Source organism: Halictus rubicundus, chromosome 12 (genome assembly GCF_050948215.1).
Source record: "Halictus rubicundus isolate RS-2024b chromosome 12, iyHalRubi1_principal, whole genome shotgun sequence".
In the NCBI taxonomy this organism is placed as follows: domain Eukaryota; kingdom Metazoa; phylum Arthropoda; class Insecta; order Hymenoptera; family Halictidae; genus Halictus; species Halictus rubicundus.
The window spans coordinates 5,681,976-5,704,572 of record NC_135160.1 but is presented as its reverse complement, the minus strand read 5'-3'; the positions used below and the strand labels follow the sequence as shown (position 1 = coordinate 5,704,572).

The window sequence follows — 22,597 nt, the reverse complement described above, 5'->3', positions numbered from 1 at the left end:
CGGGGCGCGAACAGCCCTCGATCGCGGCTTGTCGATCGCGAAAATACAAGATTTCGTTTCTATCGATTACCGCTAATGGGACGGCTTAATCTGATCGCGAATAAATTATGGTCGTCCTCTTATGGGACGCGGCACACCGGTGGCTCCCGTGTGCACGCGCTTGCTCGTTCGACAACGACGACGGAGCAGAGAGAGAGAGAGAGAGAGAGAGAGAGAGAGAGAGAACCGGATCGATTTCAGGACTTTATTACGCGGCCGTTATCGCCGCCTCTAATTGCGCTCATAATTAATCCGCGCATTTTTGCGAGCTGCCCGGGACCCGCCCGGAGGATCCGGTAATTAAATCGGGAGCGCCTCGTTGATCCTATCGCGGCGGTTTTAATGTCAAGGGACACGTCCGTCGACGGTGAACCGTTTATCCAACGTTGAAGGTTTCTCTTTCGAGCTGACCTCCCCGGTCAACGTGCTAAAAAAGTGGCCAATTATTCGAAATCTTTTGATAGAGGATGCTAATATCTATCCTCAAAAAATAGACGATTTTTGGAACCTCTTCACAGAAGGGACCATCACATTCAACTCTGAAGACCTCAGATTTGTTACAAGTCAACTTTGCGATTTTTCTTCTTACTGAACCGAACGAGGCATTTTGATAAAAATTTATGGGCTTGTTTTTTCATTATCTGACTGTATCCCTGAATTTTTGTAGCTCGCTGATGTCAAAACTATAATGACTATTCACCTAGGTAGCAAGCTATCCCTCTGGGAACGTGAAATGCGAGGGATAAACAAAAGGATTTATGTTGCAATTTCTTTCTGCAAAACGGAGTCGTGTACTTTCATGAAACTTCGCAGAATTGTTCCTGAGTAGCTTGTAGGCGTTCTCAAATTTTCGTAGCTCCCTGGTATCAAAATTGTTATACTCATTCACCGAGAAAGTAGATCCTCTGACAAGTTGAACTATGAGATACGAACATAGGGATCTATTTTGCAATTTTTTTTTACAGAACGGAACGGCGTATTTTTATAAAGCGTTACATCCATGTTTTTTAGTACTTCCTTTGTATTCCTGGATTTTGATAGATCGCTAATTTGAAGACTGTAGCAAGTGTTCGCGGAGAAGACAGACTACTCCTCCGAAACGCCAAATTCGATTAAGTTTCACGCACTCACGGTAACATTAGTGTCTCTTGGAAGTTTCTTCATTAAAATTCAAGATATTCTAGACGGCTGGATAATAGATGTCTTATTAGGCGAGTTTCCTGGACTGCAGACAGGAAATACAGACTGCCGAAGGTCGTTGGGCGATTCCATCCCCTCCGTCAGCCCGATAACCCTAATCTCTAGGCTGCAGCGCTTTTACTCCGCCTACGAGTGTATTCAGGGTACGAAGCCGATAAGCTATAGTCGTATGAAATCTGCTTCTTGAAATAGCGTGGCCCTCGCGTGCGGCCGTGTTCAGGATCATAAAGCCTATTCTTACAGAAATTATCTTCTGCAATTGTTAGTTCTTCATTTCTACGGTAAAGTCTAATCTCTGACATAGATCGTGTAGGGCGACCATTTCGTGATGGAAGTGGAGGGGATAGGCGAACTGACTAAGATCGTGTAGCTCCGTGCAGCTTAGATCAATACTTTACTGTACTTTCGTTTTTCCCTTTACTAACGCTAGACTGCTGACGCATTTATGACAAAAATTAGTAGAATATCAGGCATTAAAAAACTTAAATTGTTAACATTAAGATAAGCAGAATTAATTTGATCCCGTGTTTCCTGCAATTGATTCAGAAAATTTTCTCGAGAGCATGGAAGCTCCATTTCGTCGGTGTTTTCAGCTGAAATAATAGCATTAATTTGAATATTAATTACGATATTAAGCCACGCGTGCTCCGGAGGTTATTATTCAAAGAGGGCCGCGGAAACTCGGAAAACCGGGCGCGTGTTTCGCCCGCGAGAGCTGGCAGGGGAAAAAGTTATCGATCTCTCGCACGCATGCCAGTCACTGTCGACACGCGACCAGGTCCCTGACCAGACGCTGCGAAAGAACGATAGAAGTATCTCGGTCTGCGACCATAATTGAGAAACTCCTCGTGTACACAATCCTTGTAAAAAATGTGTTTCATTGTTTCCTTAGAAAATTATTACCGACATATCCGTGACCTTTTCCCGATTAAAACTAGTCCAAACACGGTGCAATTTGGATCGTATTTAATCGTTTAATCCACGATTAAGTGGAACCTCGATTATCCGAACCTGAACTGGCGATGTGAAACGATTTTTAACACTTTGACTGCCAAACTAGAAACCTCAAAAATTCCATAAAATCAAAGTAGGTTATTTAATGAAATAAAAATTGAAAAACTTAAATATATGATATTCAGTAGACCTCCAAATTTCTTGCGTTTTACAGATCCTAATCAAATTTGGTACAATGAATATATTAACGTAAAAATTCATTTTAAAGCCTGGACAAATAATTCCATCATCCACATATTTTCTCTGCTAAATTATTGAATACTCCAGAGAAGAGGTATGTTGTGGTTAATAAAACATTTGAACAAGAGAGGTAAACAATTTTCCATCGATTAATTTTCTATAGATACGCAACACCTCAAGATATACCACTTCGCCGATCAAATAGCAAACGGTTTGAAACGCAACGTTTCACTTTACGAGACTTAATGGAACCAGCCCGTAAAATATTGGACAGCGCCGAGCATCCAGCCCATAGTCCGCAGCGTGATTCTTACTTATGGGAACGCGTATGTTAAACCGATCGTATCCGGCGCGATACTCCGCGCAGTATGTCTTCGGCGGCGTTCGGTGACAGCTGCGACTGGATCACCTGCAGCTGCAGCTGCGACCGCGGCTATCATTCAGCCGCGATAACGGCGCGCTGCGAACGCAATTACCGAGAGCCGAGCAAGAACTAATTACACGGAAACGAGTGACGTCAGCGCTCTTTCGTTCCCCTGGACTCTCCTCGTTCCGCGGAATTTTTATGTCAACGGGCCTCTCGCCCCGGGAATATCGGGGCTGCGGAGATTATTTCCGTTTAAAACGCAATCCGTTGGATCCCCTAACGCGATTAGGTCGGTTCCCATTTCTAGAAATTTTCGCCCAACCAAATGAACCCAAATAATGTCCGTGAAAAAATTAAGCTAACGTTAGTAACGAACGAGAATTAAGATTTTAATAAAAACCTCCTAAAAAACGTCTTCACTAAAAGCAAACATGAGTTTAAAAAATTCCATCGATCAAAAATACCGTTCAAAAACGACAAAATACGAGGTATACATTTGCAAACCACGTGAGATCTTTCTAAAAAAGAAAATGAAGATGGTATGGATAAAAAAATTGCAAGACCGTTTAAGGGTGATGTAGAATTAGGTGTGCTCGAGTGCTGAGAGGGATAGGAAAGGGAAATAAACATAGCAGCCGCGGTTAGGTGAACGCAGTCGAAGGGAAAGTGGCCGGCGTGTCGCAGCGCGGAAATTGGCGAGGATCGAGATGGATTGGCGCAGGAGTAAAAAGCTCCTGACCTTGAGCCGCGCACCGGTGACCTTGAGGCGAAGGGTGCCACGGCTTCCGCATTGCCGGCGAATGGTGGGAGGCCGTTCGTCGCAGGGGTTTCGACCGGTCCAGCCAATCCCGGCCAGACAGCCTCGCGAATCAGCCTCGGCTGGATCAATGCGATCCTCGAGTCGACGTTCTCTATCGATCGGTACGTTCCGACCGCAGAAACTACCACACGACTGCGCTAATTATTCTTCTACAATTTTATTCGAATTTCAACTTCTTCAGAAATTATACAGTCTCGTATCATTTCCCGAATCAACCAAACGGTTTCAGTTTTTCTGTAAAAATTGCGTTTGGTTTGAATTACGAAAAAAAAAAGAAAAAAATAGTTGGAGTTGTTCAACCTTTTTATTCGCGCTCGTAACGAAAATTTGAAAAATGTGTTTTCCAGGTTCCTATCAGTTTATATGCCAGCTGAAAATTTCGTCGAAAATGGTCGTGTGGTTTACGAGTTAAAAACGATTAAAGATAGACTGAAAATGGTGAAAAACTGCAATCTTCAAAATTTTTAATCGTTCATTTATATTTCATGTCACTGTATCATTCGATTTAATCGGTCCATTTCTAGAAAACTTATTCGGATTTAAAGTGTGCGCTATCAATTACAAGACTGACTGTATCTATTGATCGGTTTGATATCGGTATTTAGACATTTTAGATTACACGTGGGTAATAACTGTTCTCCGTCATATCGAACATTAATTACACCGAAGTGATTGTAATTATCGTAGTTACGAAAGAAATTACAAGGCCGACGGGTCAAAGAAATGACCGAAACGATCGAACAAAAGATCGCATCGGGCAGTAAATGGCGCCTATCATTGAGTCCTCATCGAGCGTTAACAATTCATCGGTTCGTTCGAAATTTATGCGTGTCTAGACGAGCGAGCGAGAGCGAGACAGAGCGAGACAGAGAATGTTTGTCCACGTGTCAGAGATAATAATGCGCTCCCCTCTCTCGGCGATATCGCACGCCGGACTATTGTTCTCCTCCATCGGCGATACAAAGAGAGATAAAGTTCTCTAGGTACTCGATTCCCTTCTTCGTACTCTTTGGGAAATAATTCTCGTGATTCATGGCGATTCTTTTGATGCGAGTCTGCCCGACAGCTTTTCCAACGAATTCCACCATTTTTACCTTATTCGGACATGTCTTGCTTCCTTAATGGAATACTTTGTTCGTTGCTATTGCTCGATTACTGTATGACAAGGTTTCATGTTTTTAACAATTAACATTGTGTTTTCCGAGATTTTGAACAAAGTGTAAACGAAGTGTTGCCATTTTTAAATAATTGTTGCAACACGAGTACAGTAGAACGGAGTTCTGAAACTCTTTTAATCGTTTTATTTATTTACCCAGTTTGTCATAAATGTAGAAACTCCGCGGTCCAGTAGCGAAGTATGTAACAAAAAGTATAATTGTATCAATATGCTAGTTTTCGCAGCTTTTTCGATCCGCTGCCGCGTAAACACTGATGGGCGCGAATCAACAGTTTCTATTTCACGGTTCTCATGAAAAAAAAAAACACGCTGCGCAAATTGGTATAAAACTGTGGAAAACAAAACGGACATCATCCCGCGGCAGGATTCGAAGCGGATTTAACCGCGTTATCGCTGTCGTGCTCGCCTCCATTATTGACAGAATTTTGTTTAAACCTGTAGCACAACGTCGGCCCGTTAAAAATGCACGCGGCCGACTCGATGAATGTCGGGGGCTATTCGTTGTCGCCGCTATTATTTATTCATTCGCTAGCCGGCCGGGCTCTCGGAAACAACGCGATGTTGATGATTCGGACGCGTGCCGGATTTAGAACACAACCAGGACCAACTCCGAACCCAATTCGGGACCAGGTTCAACCATTTTGGGGTCTAATGCGAGGTCAATTCGATTTGGGTCGAATGCGAATTTAATTTACAGATAAATCGTGGTGAACTTGGGGACTAGTTTAGGCTTAATTTGGTCGGAAATTCAACTTGATTTCGGCGGAATTTGTTTGGGTTCAAATTCGGATTTCAATGAGATCGAAATTGAGCCAAGCCCGGACCACGTGCACATGGAATTCAAACGCAAATTGGGTCAAAGTTGCATAGAAACCTAATTGAGACTGAAATCGAATTGGAATCGAGTTAAATTTATTTGGGTTGAAATTTGAATTTCAATGGGATCGAAATTGGGACAAACCCGGGCCAAATGCACATTTAATTCAAACGCAAATTGGGTCAAAGTTGCATAGAAACCTAATTCGGACCGAAATAGAATTTGAATCGATTTAAATTTGTTTGGGTTCAAATTTCGATTTAAATGGGATCGAAATTGAACCAAATTCGGACCAAATAATGCAGGCCTAATTTGGACGAAAAATTGAATTCAATTTGAGTTGAATTTATTTTGTGCACAAATATGGTCACCAACAAGATCGGAATCGTGTCAAATACAGATTTAACTCAAGCCTAAAAACTGGGTTAAACTTGAATACGAACCTATTTCAGATCTAGATCAGGCTGAGATCGAACTCAATATAAGCTAAATTAACTTGACCCCAAATACAAACCCTATCTGGGGTCTAAATCGGGTTAAACAACGCTCAAATATGGACTTAGCTCGAGCCTAAATTGGGGCAAACTTAAATATAAACCTAATTTAAACTCAATTCAGGATGAAATTGAATTTAATTCATGGCGAAGTCACGTGGGCTCGACCTTTACTGCAAACTAAATTGGGTCAAAATGGAAATCTATTCTGTGATTTTTTTCTCTCTAAACAAAACGATCTATTTTTATGAAATTTTACAGACTTGTTTTGCAATACTTCATCTGTGTTCCTGAATTTTTAAAAACCGCTATTAATAGAATTGCCATAATTATTCACCGAGAAAGCAGGTCATTCTTCTGGGAAGCTAAACTATGAAGTTACAAACATCGGGATCTATCTTGCAAATTTTATTTACAAAACGGAACGACGTATTTTTATGAAAATTTACAGATACGCTTTCTAATGGTTTGTTCGTATTCCTGAATTTTTGTACATATTTAGTTTCAACATTACCATAATTTGAGCCCAGTTTACCACGCTGTCCGCATTTAAACCAAACTCGACTTCAGCTCAGCATTCCAGCTGGAAATTGAACCCGGCAGAAGCAAAATTTGAACCAAATTTCGCACGTACCTGTTCTGAAAATATTCATCGGTCCCGTTAACACCGTTTCATGGTAAATTCGGCACGAGACGGTCTGCGCGTGCATCGCCCCGATAAGGCGTCGCGACGCCCCCGACACGCGTAAGTCATGCCGCTCGAATTAATATCTGCGCGGGGCCGTTTAATTAAACGCTGATTAAGCTGAACAGGCCCGCGATAACGTACGTCGCTCGAGCCCGGTGTGTGTTCAACGTTCCGAATGGAATTCGTTCTCCCCCGATTTCGTTGCGCACCTGCCACGGTCGAACGCGGACAGCGATTTTTGCGCGACGGAAACCGTAGCGTCGTTACGCGGATCATTTAATTAAACGACGATGGCTCGCGCGCCGGCCGAGATGCGTTAATGGTTCTTGCCACACTTTTAATCTCTTAACGTTCCACCCTTCTAATCTCGCTAATGAAACTTGTTTAGATTCCGTTTTATTGGCGCGTTCCTACGAGCTCGGCGGATTCTTTAATTAAACAGCTATTACGGTGTAACTCACCGGCGGGCGATGTTACACTTGTTAAATAAAAAGGCAGCAACATTGTTTCGTTGGAAAAATATATTACTTGTGGCATGTGTTTAAGCATCGTTTGGTGTAGGGACGTATCGCTCGTATCGTGTGCAGACACTGTAACTTGATCTGAGATAATGTTAATTTAGCGTTGGAACATTTTTGCTTTTAATTATTTTTTTATGGAACCTTTCTCAGTATGTGCGTGACACTTTTCTGATTAAAATGATACCAAACACGACACAGTTCGGGTAGTATTTATTCGTTTAATGCACGATATAGTCGAACCTCTACTATCCGAACCGTCCGTGCCTGTTGGGAACTGACGAGTTTCCGTGAATTGATTTTAGACAATGTATGGAACCAGGTTTTTTGAAATTTGAGGGATGCTTTACCACACTGTCGAAGTAACCAAAACAATGTTTTCAATCACAAAACAATACGTATAAATATCGCCCGATTGCTTCAATCGAATTCCGTATTTTCACGAACATATTGCGAAATGTTTCCCAAAGAAATTATTAAAAATAATTTTTGGATAACAATTGCCACATTCTCGTGTAAATCGCGTTCTTCGGTGAATCTTTCCCAGACTCGGAACCGTCGGGGCCACTAGATTCGATTGCTCGCGTTCGATCGCGTTTGCGCAGACAAACATTCAGCGCAACCACAAACATCGACAAATCCACCTAGAACTCGCAAGAAACTTCGCCCGACCACCCGGTTCAAGAACGAAAGAACGAGCCTCGACGGAAAGTGGAATTTCTGCTTGCCTTTCTTCTCCACCGCCGCCGGACAAAATGTGTGCAAGTTCGCGTGTGTTTCAAATGAAATACCAGCCGCGGCTGCACACCGACACTTTATTCGCGTCCGGTGGCCGACAAAGGAAAGTCGAAAAAGCGAACCGGTTCGGGAAAAAAACCACCCACGTCTCACAATGTGCGATTGTAATTTACCGGGCCGGCGAAATTTTTCGGAATTGTTATGCGGAGCCGAAAGGAAGCTTTTTGCATGCACATCCGAAACGGAAGAAGCGTTAGACCCGCGAGGTCGCTGAACTCGTTTAAACAAACAGTTCATTTGATACAATGGACGCTCGAATCGAAGCTCGGAGTCGACGTCGAAGATTCCGATCAACTTTCACCATCGAAACACAAAGTATACGTCAAATTAGGGTAGTTTCCTCCATCTTCAATTCCATCGCAAAATAAAAATCTCCAAATTCTATAATGCTTCCAATAGAAGAAAATGCTTCCTATAAAAAATTTTTTTCGGGAAACCCATGCACCTGAGCGCACCGAGTGTTTTTCACGTCACTCCGCAAAGTTCGCAGTCCCTGGCGACAATGTTTCCCGCCTCGAAACATTAGGGTCAAATTAGGGTAGTTTCCTCCATCTTCAATTCCATTGCAAAATAAAAATCTCCAAATTCTATAATGCTTCCTATAGAAGAAAATGCTTCCTATAAAAATTTTTTTCGGGAAACCCATCCACCTGAGCGCACCGAATGTTTTTCACGTCACTCCGCAAAGTTCGCAGTCCCTGGCGACAATGTTTCCCGCCTCGAAACATTAGGGTCAAATTAGGGTAGTTTCCTCCATCTTCAATTCCATCGCAAAATAAAAATCTCCAAATTCTATAATGCTTCCTATAGAAGAAAATGCTTCCTATAAACATTTTTTTCGGGAAACCCATGCAGCTGTGCGCACCGAATGTTTTTCACGTCACTCCGCAAAGTTTGCAGTCCCTGGCGACAATGTTTCCCGCCTCGAACGATCGTCGCAGTTCCTCAGGATGAAAATGTCGTGCCTTCGGCGGGTTGGCGTAGATCAAAGGCGCGATCGCGCGTTTGCGGCGGGAAAAAAGAAAAGTTGCGAAATGAGAAAAAGCGAAGAAGGATGAGAAAATGGCCGACGGGACGGTCGTGGAGATGGCAGAGGCTGGGTTGAAAGTCGGCGGAGGATTCGCGGAAACCGCGAGAGGGAATGAGAGCGTCATCAGAGACGAGGAAATTAGTGGATGCGTGCACGCGGCGCGGTGCGGCGCGCTCAGGGTCGTTCTACTCGAAATCCGTGGCCTCACTTCCGTTATGGTCGGCAGGGCCGAGTGCGTTGACCCTTTTCGAAGGTCGTCGCACCTTTCTCCGTTCGTGACTCGCCTCTGTGAACCGAGCTTAATCTCCGCACGCGTCGATGGACCCCGGAGCGGATAAGATAATTCACACCTTCGAATCCGCTCGAGATGAAACCGCCGCAACAGTTTTTTTTTTTTTATAACGATACACGAATTTTTATCCATCAGGACCGTATATTTCTTCGGGTCATTAAACTACTATCAGTGCCATAAAATATGTATTTATATTCTGCATTTCACGCCAAAATTGACACGCGGTATAATTAATCGGACCTGTTTAGACAATTACGAACGAATAAAATGGCCGGCCCTAAATCTGTCGACCGCAGTCACTATTTCAATTGGTACACTCTCGTGGCGCGAAAATCTATTATCGCCGCGACAAGTCGATATTTGCACCACTTGCGAATATTCGCCGTAAATAAATTGCAAGTATAAATAGACATTTGCGCGCGGCATAAATACATTTGCATAAACAAAGACCAAAGATAGAACGAGCTCCACGCAGGATGAAAGGAACGCGGCTCCGATAAATCCGACTGGCGCGGCGGCACGTGTCCGACAAACCGGTCGATTCAGTATTAATGCGAAGTTGAAAACTGAATGTCGACTATTTAGAAGGATCGTTTGGCTCCCCGTGTAACACCGAACAATGCCCATTACCCGTTCCTGCGGCGGACAATGCCCGGTTTTTCCGCCGCTTGTTTGCCGCTCATTCAAACTTGAATCCCATCAAATCCCGTTCAAACTCTGTTCACTTTAATTCCGGCCCGCTCAGATGTAAAATTAAATCGGAACGCGGCTCTCTGCATCCACGCCGATCCCACGGAATAACATGTTATCGTGCCCGCGGACTCTCTGTTGTGTCCGACACACTGTCCACCGAATTTCAAAGCCGAGGGGATATCAAACAAGAAACCAGCTCCTCGAACAGTGTCCGCTTTGTTCGAAAAATCTATTCCCAATACTAATACCGACCTATTGACAACCTGTTTGCTTTTGTTTCGAATTATTTCCTTATGAATTGTTTGTCAACGTATTCCTGACATTTTTCTGATTAAAACGAGTCCACGCACGACACAGTTCGGAGTATATTTGCCTCCTGTGAACCATTATACGAATCAAGGCTGAACTTCGCTTTGGGGGACCAAAGATTTTCAACTTTTTGAAGATGTGATCTTACAGACTTTGACGAGAAATGCCAAATGTGTAAGTTTTAGCGACCGGAGTTCACTGGTTCGGAAGTTACACGCGTGTAGAGTTGGACGATGATTGTGGTGTGACGTAGCAGCGTTCTAACCCGTCAAAAACGCTGGAAATAGGCCAGCTTCACGCGCGTGTAACTTTCGAACCAGTGAAATCCGGCCATTAAAGCTGTCTACATAATGTATGTAGAATTTTTCTCGTCTCAATTCGACGAGAGCAAACAGCGACAGCTGCACCAACAGGATCTGCCCGTGCCGTCGGCCACGAGAGTGCAAATGAATCGGTTTTAGTGGCCGATAACGAAGCTAACGACTCCGACCCGATTAGCCGGGAGACCGTCATTTTTTTCGTACGTCAGACACAGTGGATGGTACCTCTCTCCCAACTGCAACTGAACAAACAGATTATAGTTTCTCAACCTTTCTTGGTACGTAGACCTCGTTATAAAGATTCTTTGTTCGGTATCCTCTGCCAGCGAACTGTCTCGACTCGCCCACATTTCACAGCACAGTTCCGCATATAATTTTCGGGTTTTCGAAATCCGAAAGCAAAGACTGTGTATATATATTATTAATTATTTCCGTCTTATTAAAATGAATACAGAAGTAAATTCCATTTAGTTGTCTCTTGAAATTCACGCAGAAAATTGTCATTCTCCGTGAAGATCCGCAGTCCAGTTATTACGAAGAACAGGAAGAAACGCAAAACTGTCGTGTACACGAGGCTTTCGCATAATCAATTTCACGAGCAGAAAGCTTGCCGTGCAGAACGGAGCCGCAGTTTGCGGCAAGTAGAAACGGCAAACAACGGTCAGACACCTCGCGCCGCTGCTCGAAACAATGAAGACGCGTCGGCCCTCTCGGCGGGACAAAGGTTTTAAAAAACCGACTAATCTTTCTCTTTCGTTTCATTTGAAAATCCCGGCACCCGGGGGAGAATGATAGAGACGCTTTATCATACGCGAGAGCTCGAAGAGGGCGCGCAGGGGTGGGGGGCAGGACGGGAAAAAGCTCGTAACTTTCCAGAAAATTGTGGCGCGCGCGGGTAAATCGTCCTTTATTTGCTTTGTTCGCCCGGGAGCGTTTTTTTTTCGGCCCGGCCGAAATTTATGCGCGTCCCGCGTTGTTGATAACAATGTTGCGCTATAATACAGGGAAGTCACGTGGCGGCTCTGGGAACCAGTTTTCCAACTATGGATACGCGTACGTGTACGTGTGGAAGCATACGTGTAGGCGCGCGCGCGTGACACTCATCGATCGAGGACGAATTTAGCTCGATTAAATTACCCCCGACCGGGCCGCGCTAATTACCGTCCGATCGAATTACCCGGATCAAAAGAAAGGGGTTCCCGAGGATGGAACAGAGGTCCTTACTTGTTGCTCCGTCAGGACTCGCCTTTTCTCCGCGCGGCGAATTTGCTCGAGCCTATTTTGCACGGCATCTTCATTTTAGTGCTTCGGTCAATGGACTGCAGATCGTTGAACTTGGTCGACATTTTGCAATGAAATCACGAGAAACAGGTTATTACTTTCTATTTTGGTAGGTTCGAAATTCTTTCGAATAAAATTCGCGATCCATAAATAAGATTTTGTCTATTGCAATAGTATTGTGGAGACTACGATTTTTTGGTGATAAATGGACTGCAGATAGCTAGAACAATTAACCCGTTCGCTGAATATGGCATTTAAATCGTGTGACGAGTTCAGCTGATAATGCTGCATCGCCTCGATACAAATGCACATGGTTCGCTGTAAAAATATGACATAAATTAGATGATTTGTTGGAACTTCAATCGCTACGGGCTCTTCGTAGATTCGCGATAAGGTAGAGTGTCTACATTGCCGACAAAAAATGGTTCTACGTGCCTCATGTTTTCGTCCTTATATAAGAATATTTTTTCGCTGGTAAAGGGCTCATTCGAAAGACGAAGGTCCAATCTAGTACGCGCTGGTCAGGGGCTGCCAAGATTATGCAGATATTTGGTAATATAAGCGATAGAAGTAGGCCAAAAATTGACGATGCCATTATGCCATTGGATGAGTTTTCTGGATGAAATCGAGAGCAGCGCGCACTAGAAAATATCTCCAGCTACAAATTGTGCTATATTTTGTCTTGATTCTCTGCGAAATAAAGCCAAAAACTTGAAGCACGTTTCTGCCGTCAAAATTTTAGTCACAGGCTTAACACCCGTCGGATTAGGACCAAGACGGATCTTAAGTCTGTGAATGGAAATTATTAATTAAAAAGTCACGTGAGTATCACGGGCCCTTAATCCTGCATCATTAGTCCTCAAAGGGTTGAATTCTTCGACTTGCACGTCGTGGAATTTGGACCACACTCAAAAGCCCAGTCTGACAGCAGGGAAAAAACTCAAAATTACTTTACACGGTCCAACGGAGGGGTCGCGGACGTCGAATTGCGAGAGTTGCAAAAAGGGTTTTGCGAAAGGGGTTGAAGAGATAGAGATAGAGAGATAGAGAGATCGCAAACGAGACCGGTCGGGAACGAGATTGACTGGCGAATGGAAACGAGGGATTGGAATCCGTCGGTTTGCGGTATAACCGGCTGACAATGAAATCGAACCACCGTAAACGGACTAATTGCAGGCACAATAATTATTCCGCGGACGCGAGGGCCCAACGAGGGTTGCAGCTAGTCGAGTCGCGTCGCGTCTACGTTTCACGGATTACGGATCGATCGGTGCTTCTGTTATTAAACCCCCTGGCCAACCGAACAACGCTCTACCCTCCCTCCCTCCCTCCCCCCGTATATCCCCTAACCCCTCAGGAAACACCGCCGTGAACGTGTTTACGGACGGACAGATAACCTCGAAATTTATAGGCGCGCGTATCGCCGCAGACTCTTCGGGGACCGCGAGCCGCGGTTAGACATCGATCTCTCCCGGTCGGATCGAAGGATCGAAATTTTCAAATGGACCCCGGGGGCTCGCGGGAATTCCGCTTCGATCGACGCGTGTCGGATTCTATGGCTTCTCGCGATGAGAACGCCGCCAAATATTATAATTAAAGACTCTTGCCTAGTTGATCGCTTGGGAGACGCGTGGTTTCCGGATTTTTTTCTGAAAATGTTAGCGCACCTTTTATTTAAACGAGTACCTGCTTTCGAAGTATATATATTGCACTACTTGTAGGAATTTTTCTTTCTTCCAGAAGTTATTTTGATAGAAACGTAGCGCAGCGAAACTACACACTCTGAAAGATACGTGAATTTTGGGAATTTTTTTTCGAAAAGTTGATGGGCGGTTTCTTTACACAAGTAACTGGTTTAAAAGTACGTATATTCCACTACTTGTAGGAATTTTTCTGGTGCGATATCTTGAAAATTGCCTGAGTAGCATTCTTTTTCTCAAAACTTGTTCTTCCAAGGACCCTGCACAATGGAGCTAGACAATCCGAAGGAAACGTGATTTTTAGGAATCTTTTTGTAAAAATGTCAGTGGACTTTTTCTTTAAACAAGTACCCGATTTCGAAGCACATATATTGCACTACTTGTACGATTTATTTTGTTGCGATATCTTGAAAATTGCCTGAGCAACGATTTGACGACGAACAAGATCGGCGAACAAGATAAGATTCCAATCGCAGGAGTAATTGCTGAATAACAATATCTCGATGATTTACAGGGCGGTTACGGATCCGAGGGACGGTAGGAGAGTGGCCTTGAAGAAACTGCCGAACGTCTTTCAAAGCCTCGTGAGCAGCAAACGGGTCTTCAGGGAGCTGAAGATGCTCTGCTTCTTCAAACACGAGAACGTAAGTGACTCATGAACATAAAACCTTAGTCAAACATGCGACGCCTAGTAAATCGAGCCTGTAGATTTTCTATTTTTGCTTTGGCTCTGCAGAGAGAGAACAATCATTCTGTTTTTAAACGATCTCTCGCGAAGGTTCACAAAGTTGAGAACCGCGGCTAGGAACAGTTTGTTTAACACTTTGACTGCCAAATTAGAAGCCTCAAAAATTCCATAAAATCAAAGTAAGTTATTTAATGAAAAATTAAATGTATGATATTGAGTAGTCATCCAACCTTCCTGCATTTTACAGATCCCAACCAAATTTGGTAGAATGAATATATTAACGTAAAAATTCATTTTAAAACCTGGACAAAATAATTCCGTCACCCACATTTTGGTGACATGGCAGTCAACGTGTTAAGAAGAGAACTGTCGGTGAATCCTGTGTTGATATGTAAATTGATATTTGTTTGTGAAGCTCTACATCAGAGCTGTTCGATACGCCTGATAGCATGCAAGGGCGCCCGCCGAAGCCCGAGGGCACAGCCCGTGTCGCCAGATGAGGGGAGGGAGCACGAATCGAGGGGAACAAGTTACCCCCTCTCTGCCAGTACCGGAGTGTGCATGACAGAGACGGAACGCGTCACGTGACCGGCCCGCGGCGCGGTAGAAGGGGAAGTTAGAGTGGGGGAACAAGTCTTGATCTGGCGACACTGGGCTCAGCAACGGTATTATACAATACTTGCCCGCAGGGGCGTGGCTTCGTACCCTTTTTTCTTCGTATGCCCAGGCCAAGAGAGTCGCTGCCCGTACGGGCACATGATGAACAGCTCTACTCCACAAAATCGAATTCGATAACATTGATAACAAAATCAGTGTTGTTTAAATTTTCTTCGCGGAAACCCTTCGACAAGCAGTGTTCGCGGAACGCTCGATAATTTACCGCGCGGAAATCTCCGTCGGTTGATGTCAGTAATTGCGCGGTTAAGCGAAATCCGGGTGTAACGCGAGAAACTAATGTAATCAAAACGTATGAATATTGATCACCTGACTGAAATAATATCTGCGAAATTTGTAGAGACGCGTTTAATTACAAGCGTTCCGCGAACCCGTGGGAACGACGCGCTAGTTTCGACTGTTGTCTACGCCACGATCGAGAAACAATGTTGCGCTCTCTTTTTACAGGTGCTCTCGGCCTTGGACATACTGCAGCCACCGCACCTGGACTTCTTCCAAGAAATGTATCCTTTTGTGAAATCGTCGGAGCCCGCGAACAGGTTTGGGACGGTCCGAAAAGCTGATTCTCTATCGTTCGAAAATTTAGTCAAATCCATCCACTGCAAATTCAAAATCAATATAGGTATGAATACCGTTCAATTATTTATTGCCGACTTGTAGAATTTCGAACGACACCGCGGACGGTAAAAATAAGAGCCGCGAGTAGGTTGCACTTTCTCGTCGATCGCGCGGCGCGAATGCACCCTCGAGGAAGAAGAACGTCTTCTGTGCATGCAGTATCATTTTTTAAAGTTACTCTGCAATCCGTGCACGAAGACCTACGATCCAGTCATGAGCTCGTGTGTGGTTTTGTGTAACATATATTAGTAGGTTGAGTGAAAGTTCCTTCCTGCTCATGTCACGAGATAATAGACCTATTAAACCCATTAGCCGGCTTGCGGGGTTAAACTTAATTAGTCTAGTAGCTGTACAATTATTCCGGCGAATCATAAGTAAAAATTCTCCGAGTCAATTATAGGGAAGAGGAGTTCAGCGTTATTCCTTTATAATAATTTGAATTAGAAGCCAATAAATTTTGCAACGACAACAACTTCACTCGCAAACCAACATATCATCTCAGGTAACACGAATTTCTGCTAACATTATTCCCATTGTGTTAGTAATACATACAGAAAGCAATTTTAATCGACAAATTTTGTAAAAGCTGGCTCCCAATAAATCGTTCGAACATAAAATATAAATTTCCCTCGAGGATTAACGAACGACGACACAGGAATTCCACGTGGAATCTATAATAGAAAGCGTTTGACCAGTTCAACGTAGAATTCGCCGGCGTCGAAAGTGTTCAACCTGTTGAACGTACAGTCGCCTAGGGATAGAATATTTACGGTTAGACAAATATAGAACCATCTGGCATTATTCTATAAAATATCTAGCCGGCTCCGAGTGAACTTTACCCGGCAACGTGCGAGATGTTTAACCTATCGAACGTCGAAGTCTATCGCCGACGCGTGTAAACTTCGCGGTAATGGGACTGTACCGTTGACGTAGAAGTTAGATAAAGAAGTAGATCGAATCGATATTAAAAGCCATTATCTTATGACCTTATACGTCGGTCTGGATACGTATACGGTTATTACTAGATCGCCCGTGTGTCCACGCTAACTTAGATCCGTATGTACATGTACATTTACGGAGACCTAAGTCCGTCTGAAAACGCAAAAAGCATAAATCACAAAAATAGATTTTTCTGAATTTTAATATCAATTGTAATTTGCACAATTTTAACAATTGTAATTGTAATTGTTTCTCTCGCGTGACCACGATCCATCTCGGTATACGTGTCGATGTAATTTTTTCCATATTTTTAAAGCGTACAAATTTAAATGTTAACAATTTATTACAGTCGTGAAAAAATTAAATGATATTCGAGGAATCTATGTTGGATCAACCGGAAGTCCATAATTTACAATTGATGTCAATTATAGGAAACTTGATGTTGAACACTGATTCAATGAAAAAACATTGTTGTTAAATATTTTTTTGTGAAATCTTCATTAACGTATTCGTTACACTTTTCCGGTTAAAACGAGCCCAAGCACGACACGATTTGGATCACAGTTGCTCGTTTAATTCGCGATTTAGTGGAACCTCGATTATCCGAACCGATTCGAGGGTTCTTCAGTATTTTTCGATGGAAAGCGTCGAGAATGCAGAACAATCGACACTTCGGTTACGGAATAATTCAGAGCGGGCTCCCTTTTCCTGAAGACAACGGGGTTCCCGACGATCGGCGTCGAGTTTGAAGTCGAAAGACGATAAATCCCTGGGAAACCGGGAAAATGTCCGACGTCGGCTGCAGCCGGTAGCCCCGGAAGGTCGCTTGTCCCCTTCTCGAAATGAAATTAAGGTCCGAACTTCTGTCCGCTCGCGGGGGATAGCCGGACACATGTGCCGAGGAACTAACCTAATAAATCTCAGGCTCGGTTCTCACGTTACCAACGCCGGAAGATCAATAATGCCGGGTCTAGAAGCGTCCTCGACAGAAAAAAAAACCCGGGCCCCAATTTCCACGGCCATTTTCCGAACCGTTCTAAAATTTCAACATGAACGCACCTCTTCGATACATCTCAGAGAATTTTCTGGAATTTTTCCATTCACTAACTTCTACAGGATCTACAGGGTGTCCTAGCTGGATAATGTAGGTCCTCTGCTGAACAAAAAAGAGGACACCAAATGTTAGTAACAGTAATACCAGTATATCTGATTTTAAATCCTGGACGCTCGATCGCTGCTCCCGCGGTGACGTGGATCATTCGGCGTGCTCAAACAGCGATCCATGCAACCGGCGCCAGCGATCTCCGCGCATGATCGTTTACGTAAGATCTCTGGACATTGCGAGAGGAAGTCTCTCCTTTCTCAGCCTCCCGGATCACGGACACGCGAGAGATTTCGTTGCGAAGGATCCCTACCTCGCGATCGACGTGGATTCGTCAGCTAGATCCACGGGGGAGATCCTTGGATCGCGCGCGCAACCAGGATCGTGCGATCTCCTTTTTCGGTTCTCCGCTCCGGTCCGCGCTCGGATCTTTACGAGCCTCCGAGTGATTTCGTTTCGGATTTCGGGGATGGAGGACCTCGTGACTCAGAGATCGTGTTTTAGTTAGGTCACGTACTCGCGTTGTTTCATATCTTTCAGCCTTTCTTGGTTTGTTTCGCACAGTTTTCTGCAACCGGTTTGCATTCGTTCTCGTGCGATTCCTGTCGGGAGCGTTCAAGACGTATCTTGATTAATTATGGAAGGATTGGGTTAATGTACAGGGTGTATAAAAATTATATGTCACGACCACCATAGCGTGATTCTACACCTCTAGATCGGTGGAAATCTGTTTAAAAAATGCACCGCAAAATTCACCTTGACCTTGGAAATCAAGGTCAGTGTCGAAAAATTCTCTTTTATTGCAGCGTATAGTACTCGTCGCTCAAATTTTTCGATACTTTGACCTTATGTTTCGAGGTCAAAATGAATTTTGCGGTGCATTTTTTTCACAGATCTCCACCGATCCGGAGGCGTAGAATCACGCTATGATGGTCGTGACAAGTAATTTTTATACACCCTGTACTTTCGGAACGTACATTGTTAGTTTAGCATACTTTTTTTGTATGACGTTGTCCAGTAAAGTCTCGATCCAAGCCCAATCCTCGGGTCCGTCCTATGACATACATCGTGCAGGACTAGTTTCTTGTGACCGCGTCGATCGAGAGATACACTGAAATGCAATTGGTTGAATGTTTTCGTGACGCTGATGCGATAGAAATAATTAAACGGGCATAATGGCTTTCCTAATGAATCGCCTAAAATTCCTATCCGACTTCCGTTTCATTGCATCGCCGCGCAAATGTTTGCACGAAGATCTGCATCCCGAAGATAAATACGATCCAGAGAGCCGACGAATAGCCGAACGGAAGGAAATGAGAGGAGAAGGGAGGAGCGAGTAGGTGATTTATCGAGCTGCCTCCGTCGAGATTAACTCTCGTATAGCTGGCCGGAGCGGTCCCGTTCACTTAAGGAGGATCGACTATCGGTTTCTCGTTGATCGATCGATCGGATCATTCGGCCGGCGCCTGCGCCCGTCCGTGACGAATCGACCAATCACCGTCGCGACACCGATCCCGCGCGGTCTCCGAGCAAAAATCGAAATCCGGTCTCGCGACACATTTTTACCGACTCGGCGAAATAAAATATTCGTCGATAAATAAACATCGATCTCCGCATTAAGTCCGTATTACATTTCGCTCACTCATTTTTTTTTTTATCAAGAACATCATGTTTTTAATTTGTCTCGCCCTTGTTATTCGACGCCTGGCTTAAATTTTTCCGTCGCACAGTCTTCTTAATCATGCAACATATTTAGTCGTAATGTACCACCATTTGTTTTTCAATAAAAAGTCTATTCAGTGCAGAATTCTTTTTGTCCCAGAATATTTTTGCTCGTGCCTCACAGTATGTTTTCTTTCATTTAGAAGATTGCAACATGTTTGTGGAAATATGTGGGGCTTCCTCGTTTCCATTAATAAATGACAATAGCATTTTGAAGTCTCTAAAGAGACCGAGCAGCCCGTGCGTCAGACGCAGCTGCACCGTCGCCGAACAATGGCTTACGTAACACGCACTTTGCTGCACAAGACCGAATCTCTTATCACACCTGGCTGATTAGCAGTCAAGGTTGCCTCGGAAGTTATTTTCAACGTTCGGTCCTTGGCGTCCGTAAATTTCTCGGCAGACCTTTGGAACAGCAGACGGGCGAATTCGTTTGTATGCAGATCGTGCAATTGTTTGCGCAAAGAACCGTCTGCGCCGTCCTTTCGCAATCAAAATAATTTGCACGTGATTCTAGAGGCTCTTATCTACAGCTACGTCTAAAAATATTCATACCGCAAGCATCATCGTACCAATTTCGTAAGAATTTACCTCGCCTGATTACGCAACAATCCACTCGATTCTGCTTTCTTGTAAATCGTTGTACATTTTTAGTTAATGCTAAATAAATCGGTAGTCTACGAATCTATTATATTCAAGTAAACGTTCATTCTAAATAGTTGTTCGATTATTGCGATATTTCTAATTATTTACCCCTGAGACATTTTTTTCTATTAAAACATGTTTTCATTAAATTCGTATCAAATTGTTATCAGCATACTCGTGGCACTGTTCTGATTAAAAGGAGTCCAAACACGATGTAATTCGGAGCTTGATTACTTGTTTAATCCGCGACTTAGTAGGACCTCTATTATCCGAACCGTCGATATCAAAATTCTCAAAAACCAGAACAGTCTAAAACGATAAAAGTAAAGATTTAATCTAGCATTGAGGCTGGGTAACAGTTTTACTACTCGAGCTGATTTGCTCATGTTCCACGGACAAGTTCGGATAATCGAGGTTCTACAATGTCGCTGATTAAACGAGTAAATATGAGGCGAACTGTATCGTGTTTGGTATCATTGTAATCGGAACAATGTCCCGAATACGTCGACAACAGTTTCGTAAACAATCGTTAAAGTACAACCAAAAAAAAAAAAAAAAAAAAAAAAAACAGTGAGAAACGAGCGTATCATTTTTATTAGCCGATTTTTACGGTTCATCAGCGTGTGTCCTCTTCCGCAATTTCTTTCAATTCTCTTCCGGCGCTGGTTCTCGCGTACCCGCGCCACTAGATCATCATTAGCAATGTGCGACTGTTAGCCGCGGTGCTCTCTCCGGTTCGTTTTGCCACTTTCTGTCACAGTTCGTCCTTCTTCCGTTGGTCCTTCCGTGCCCCGTCATGCTCCTCGTCGTCGCCCGGGGATTATGCCGGGCACACACGAGTCCTGTCCACCGGCGCATGCACCGGTGCGAGGCTGATGAGACACGACGCGATAGCTCGATTTACTGCTACCAGTTTCTTCGTCGTCCGGGCCACCTGTTTCACGGTGCGCGCACCTGATCGATTCGGGGCCGAGTTACCTTTTTAACGGATGTCCCCTCGGCGAGAGCCCCCTTTTCTTCCACCGGCACGAGGACGATTGAATTTCGCCTCTCGACCACCACCGTTCCGCCACCCTCTTCAACCCCTGGCAAACTGCGCCATTGTCCTCATCAGCCTTTTTGATTCGGAAAATCCTTTAACTCGCCTCCCGCTTCATTTTTATTCCGCGGACGTTTTCACGGCGTTCCAAATTCGCTTCTCTTTGACCCTATTTAACTTGACACTTTGACCGTTTATTTAACTGATTTATTAACCCTTTGTACGCCGAGTTCTATCTGTAGGCTTCTCGACGACTGTTCCGCGCTTAATAGAATCCGGATAACTGTTGTTTCGATGACAGCGGATCTTTGTGAAAAATAAAAATGTTCCGTACGTTGACGACGATAACGGAGACGTGATTGTGTAGAATCGGTGAAAATCCTGCCACCGTTAATCCCACCGGTGCTTCTGTGTAACCGTCGGCAACCAGGTCGATTCTAATTCCATCTCCATGGAAAATTCACCGGCGCCGCCCGACGCCATTCAAGAAACTTCGGCCGGGAAGTTGAACTCCGCTGAAAGCGGCTGCCTAATTTCTAATTAAACAGCCCGACTAACCGCGCCGTCTCGCAGACGATACGCTAAAGAGATTAGCCGGTTGATATAGTGGCCTGAGCGACTGCTATTAAATCCTTCATTACCGTTCGAGCAAAAGAATCTGCCCGCCAACTTCCGATTGGATCAACTTTCTCCCTACCGGTCTCGAACTATCCCGGGCAAATGATCTTTCGCGAAGATCCGGCAAAGTTATTCCACTAAACTGTTTCGACCGTTAACACTCTGACGTGCCAACTTTAATAACTCCACAGGATTGACGTGATTTTATTTACGTAGCCCTGCACGATCTATGTCACAGTACGGACCCGCGAATTGGGCTTAGATCATAACTTTGCTGTAATAGTACGTCACTAAAAACCACCATATCGCAATTCGAATTACGTTACTAAATTCACTCGTGTTTTATAAATTGTCCGGAAGTTTTATATAATAAAATTTTACACGGTGAAAATGGTCATAAATATAGCAATATTTATAGGTCGTACATATTTACAAGATCAAAAATTTACCTCTCCTAACATCTGTATTGATATCAATAGAATGTCGCACCAAATCCTATTTAAATATATTTAGCAATTATATCCGTAAATAATAAATAAATAAGTAAATGAATTTGAGTTGCTATTCATTTGAGAAGAGTTTCCAAGTTCAAGAAATGAACGAAATAAAACTGGGAAAGTTCAAATGTACGGTTATGTGTACTTGGAATGAGCATAAATTTGAAGCACCGAATACGTTAGCGCGAAAATTGGTTTTTAAATCCGTGCAAATGATTGCCCAATGTCAGCCAGTTCGTAAGGGATGCTTTTCCAGAGGCGTTAAGGGATCAAACTGCAATCACCGTAACTTCGAGACTGAAATGTCAGGCTTTAGG

General features: G+C 43.9%; 1 protein-coding gene across 2 annotated transcripts in view; it reads left to right on the top strand.

The window, feature by feature from the left end:
- The window catches only part of Nmo (serine/threonine-protein kinase nemo), a 196,256-nt gene that overhangs the window by 109,300 nt on the left and 64,359 nt on the right, over positions 1-22,597 (top strand). For both annotated transcript variants that reach the window (XR_013083185.1, XM_076798329.1), the window contains exons 2-3: positions 14,252-14,381; positions 15,548-15,603. Coding sequence is in view for 1 of the 2 variants with exons in the window: in XM_076798329.1 (XP_076654444.1) it covers positions 14,252-14,381; positions 15,548-15,603 (186 nt within the window). In the remaining variant the exon portion in view is untranslated. The remainder of the gene's footprint in view (positions 1-14,251; positions 14,382-15,547; positions 15,604-22,597) is intronic.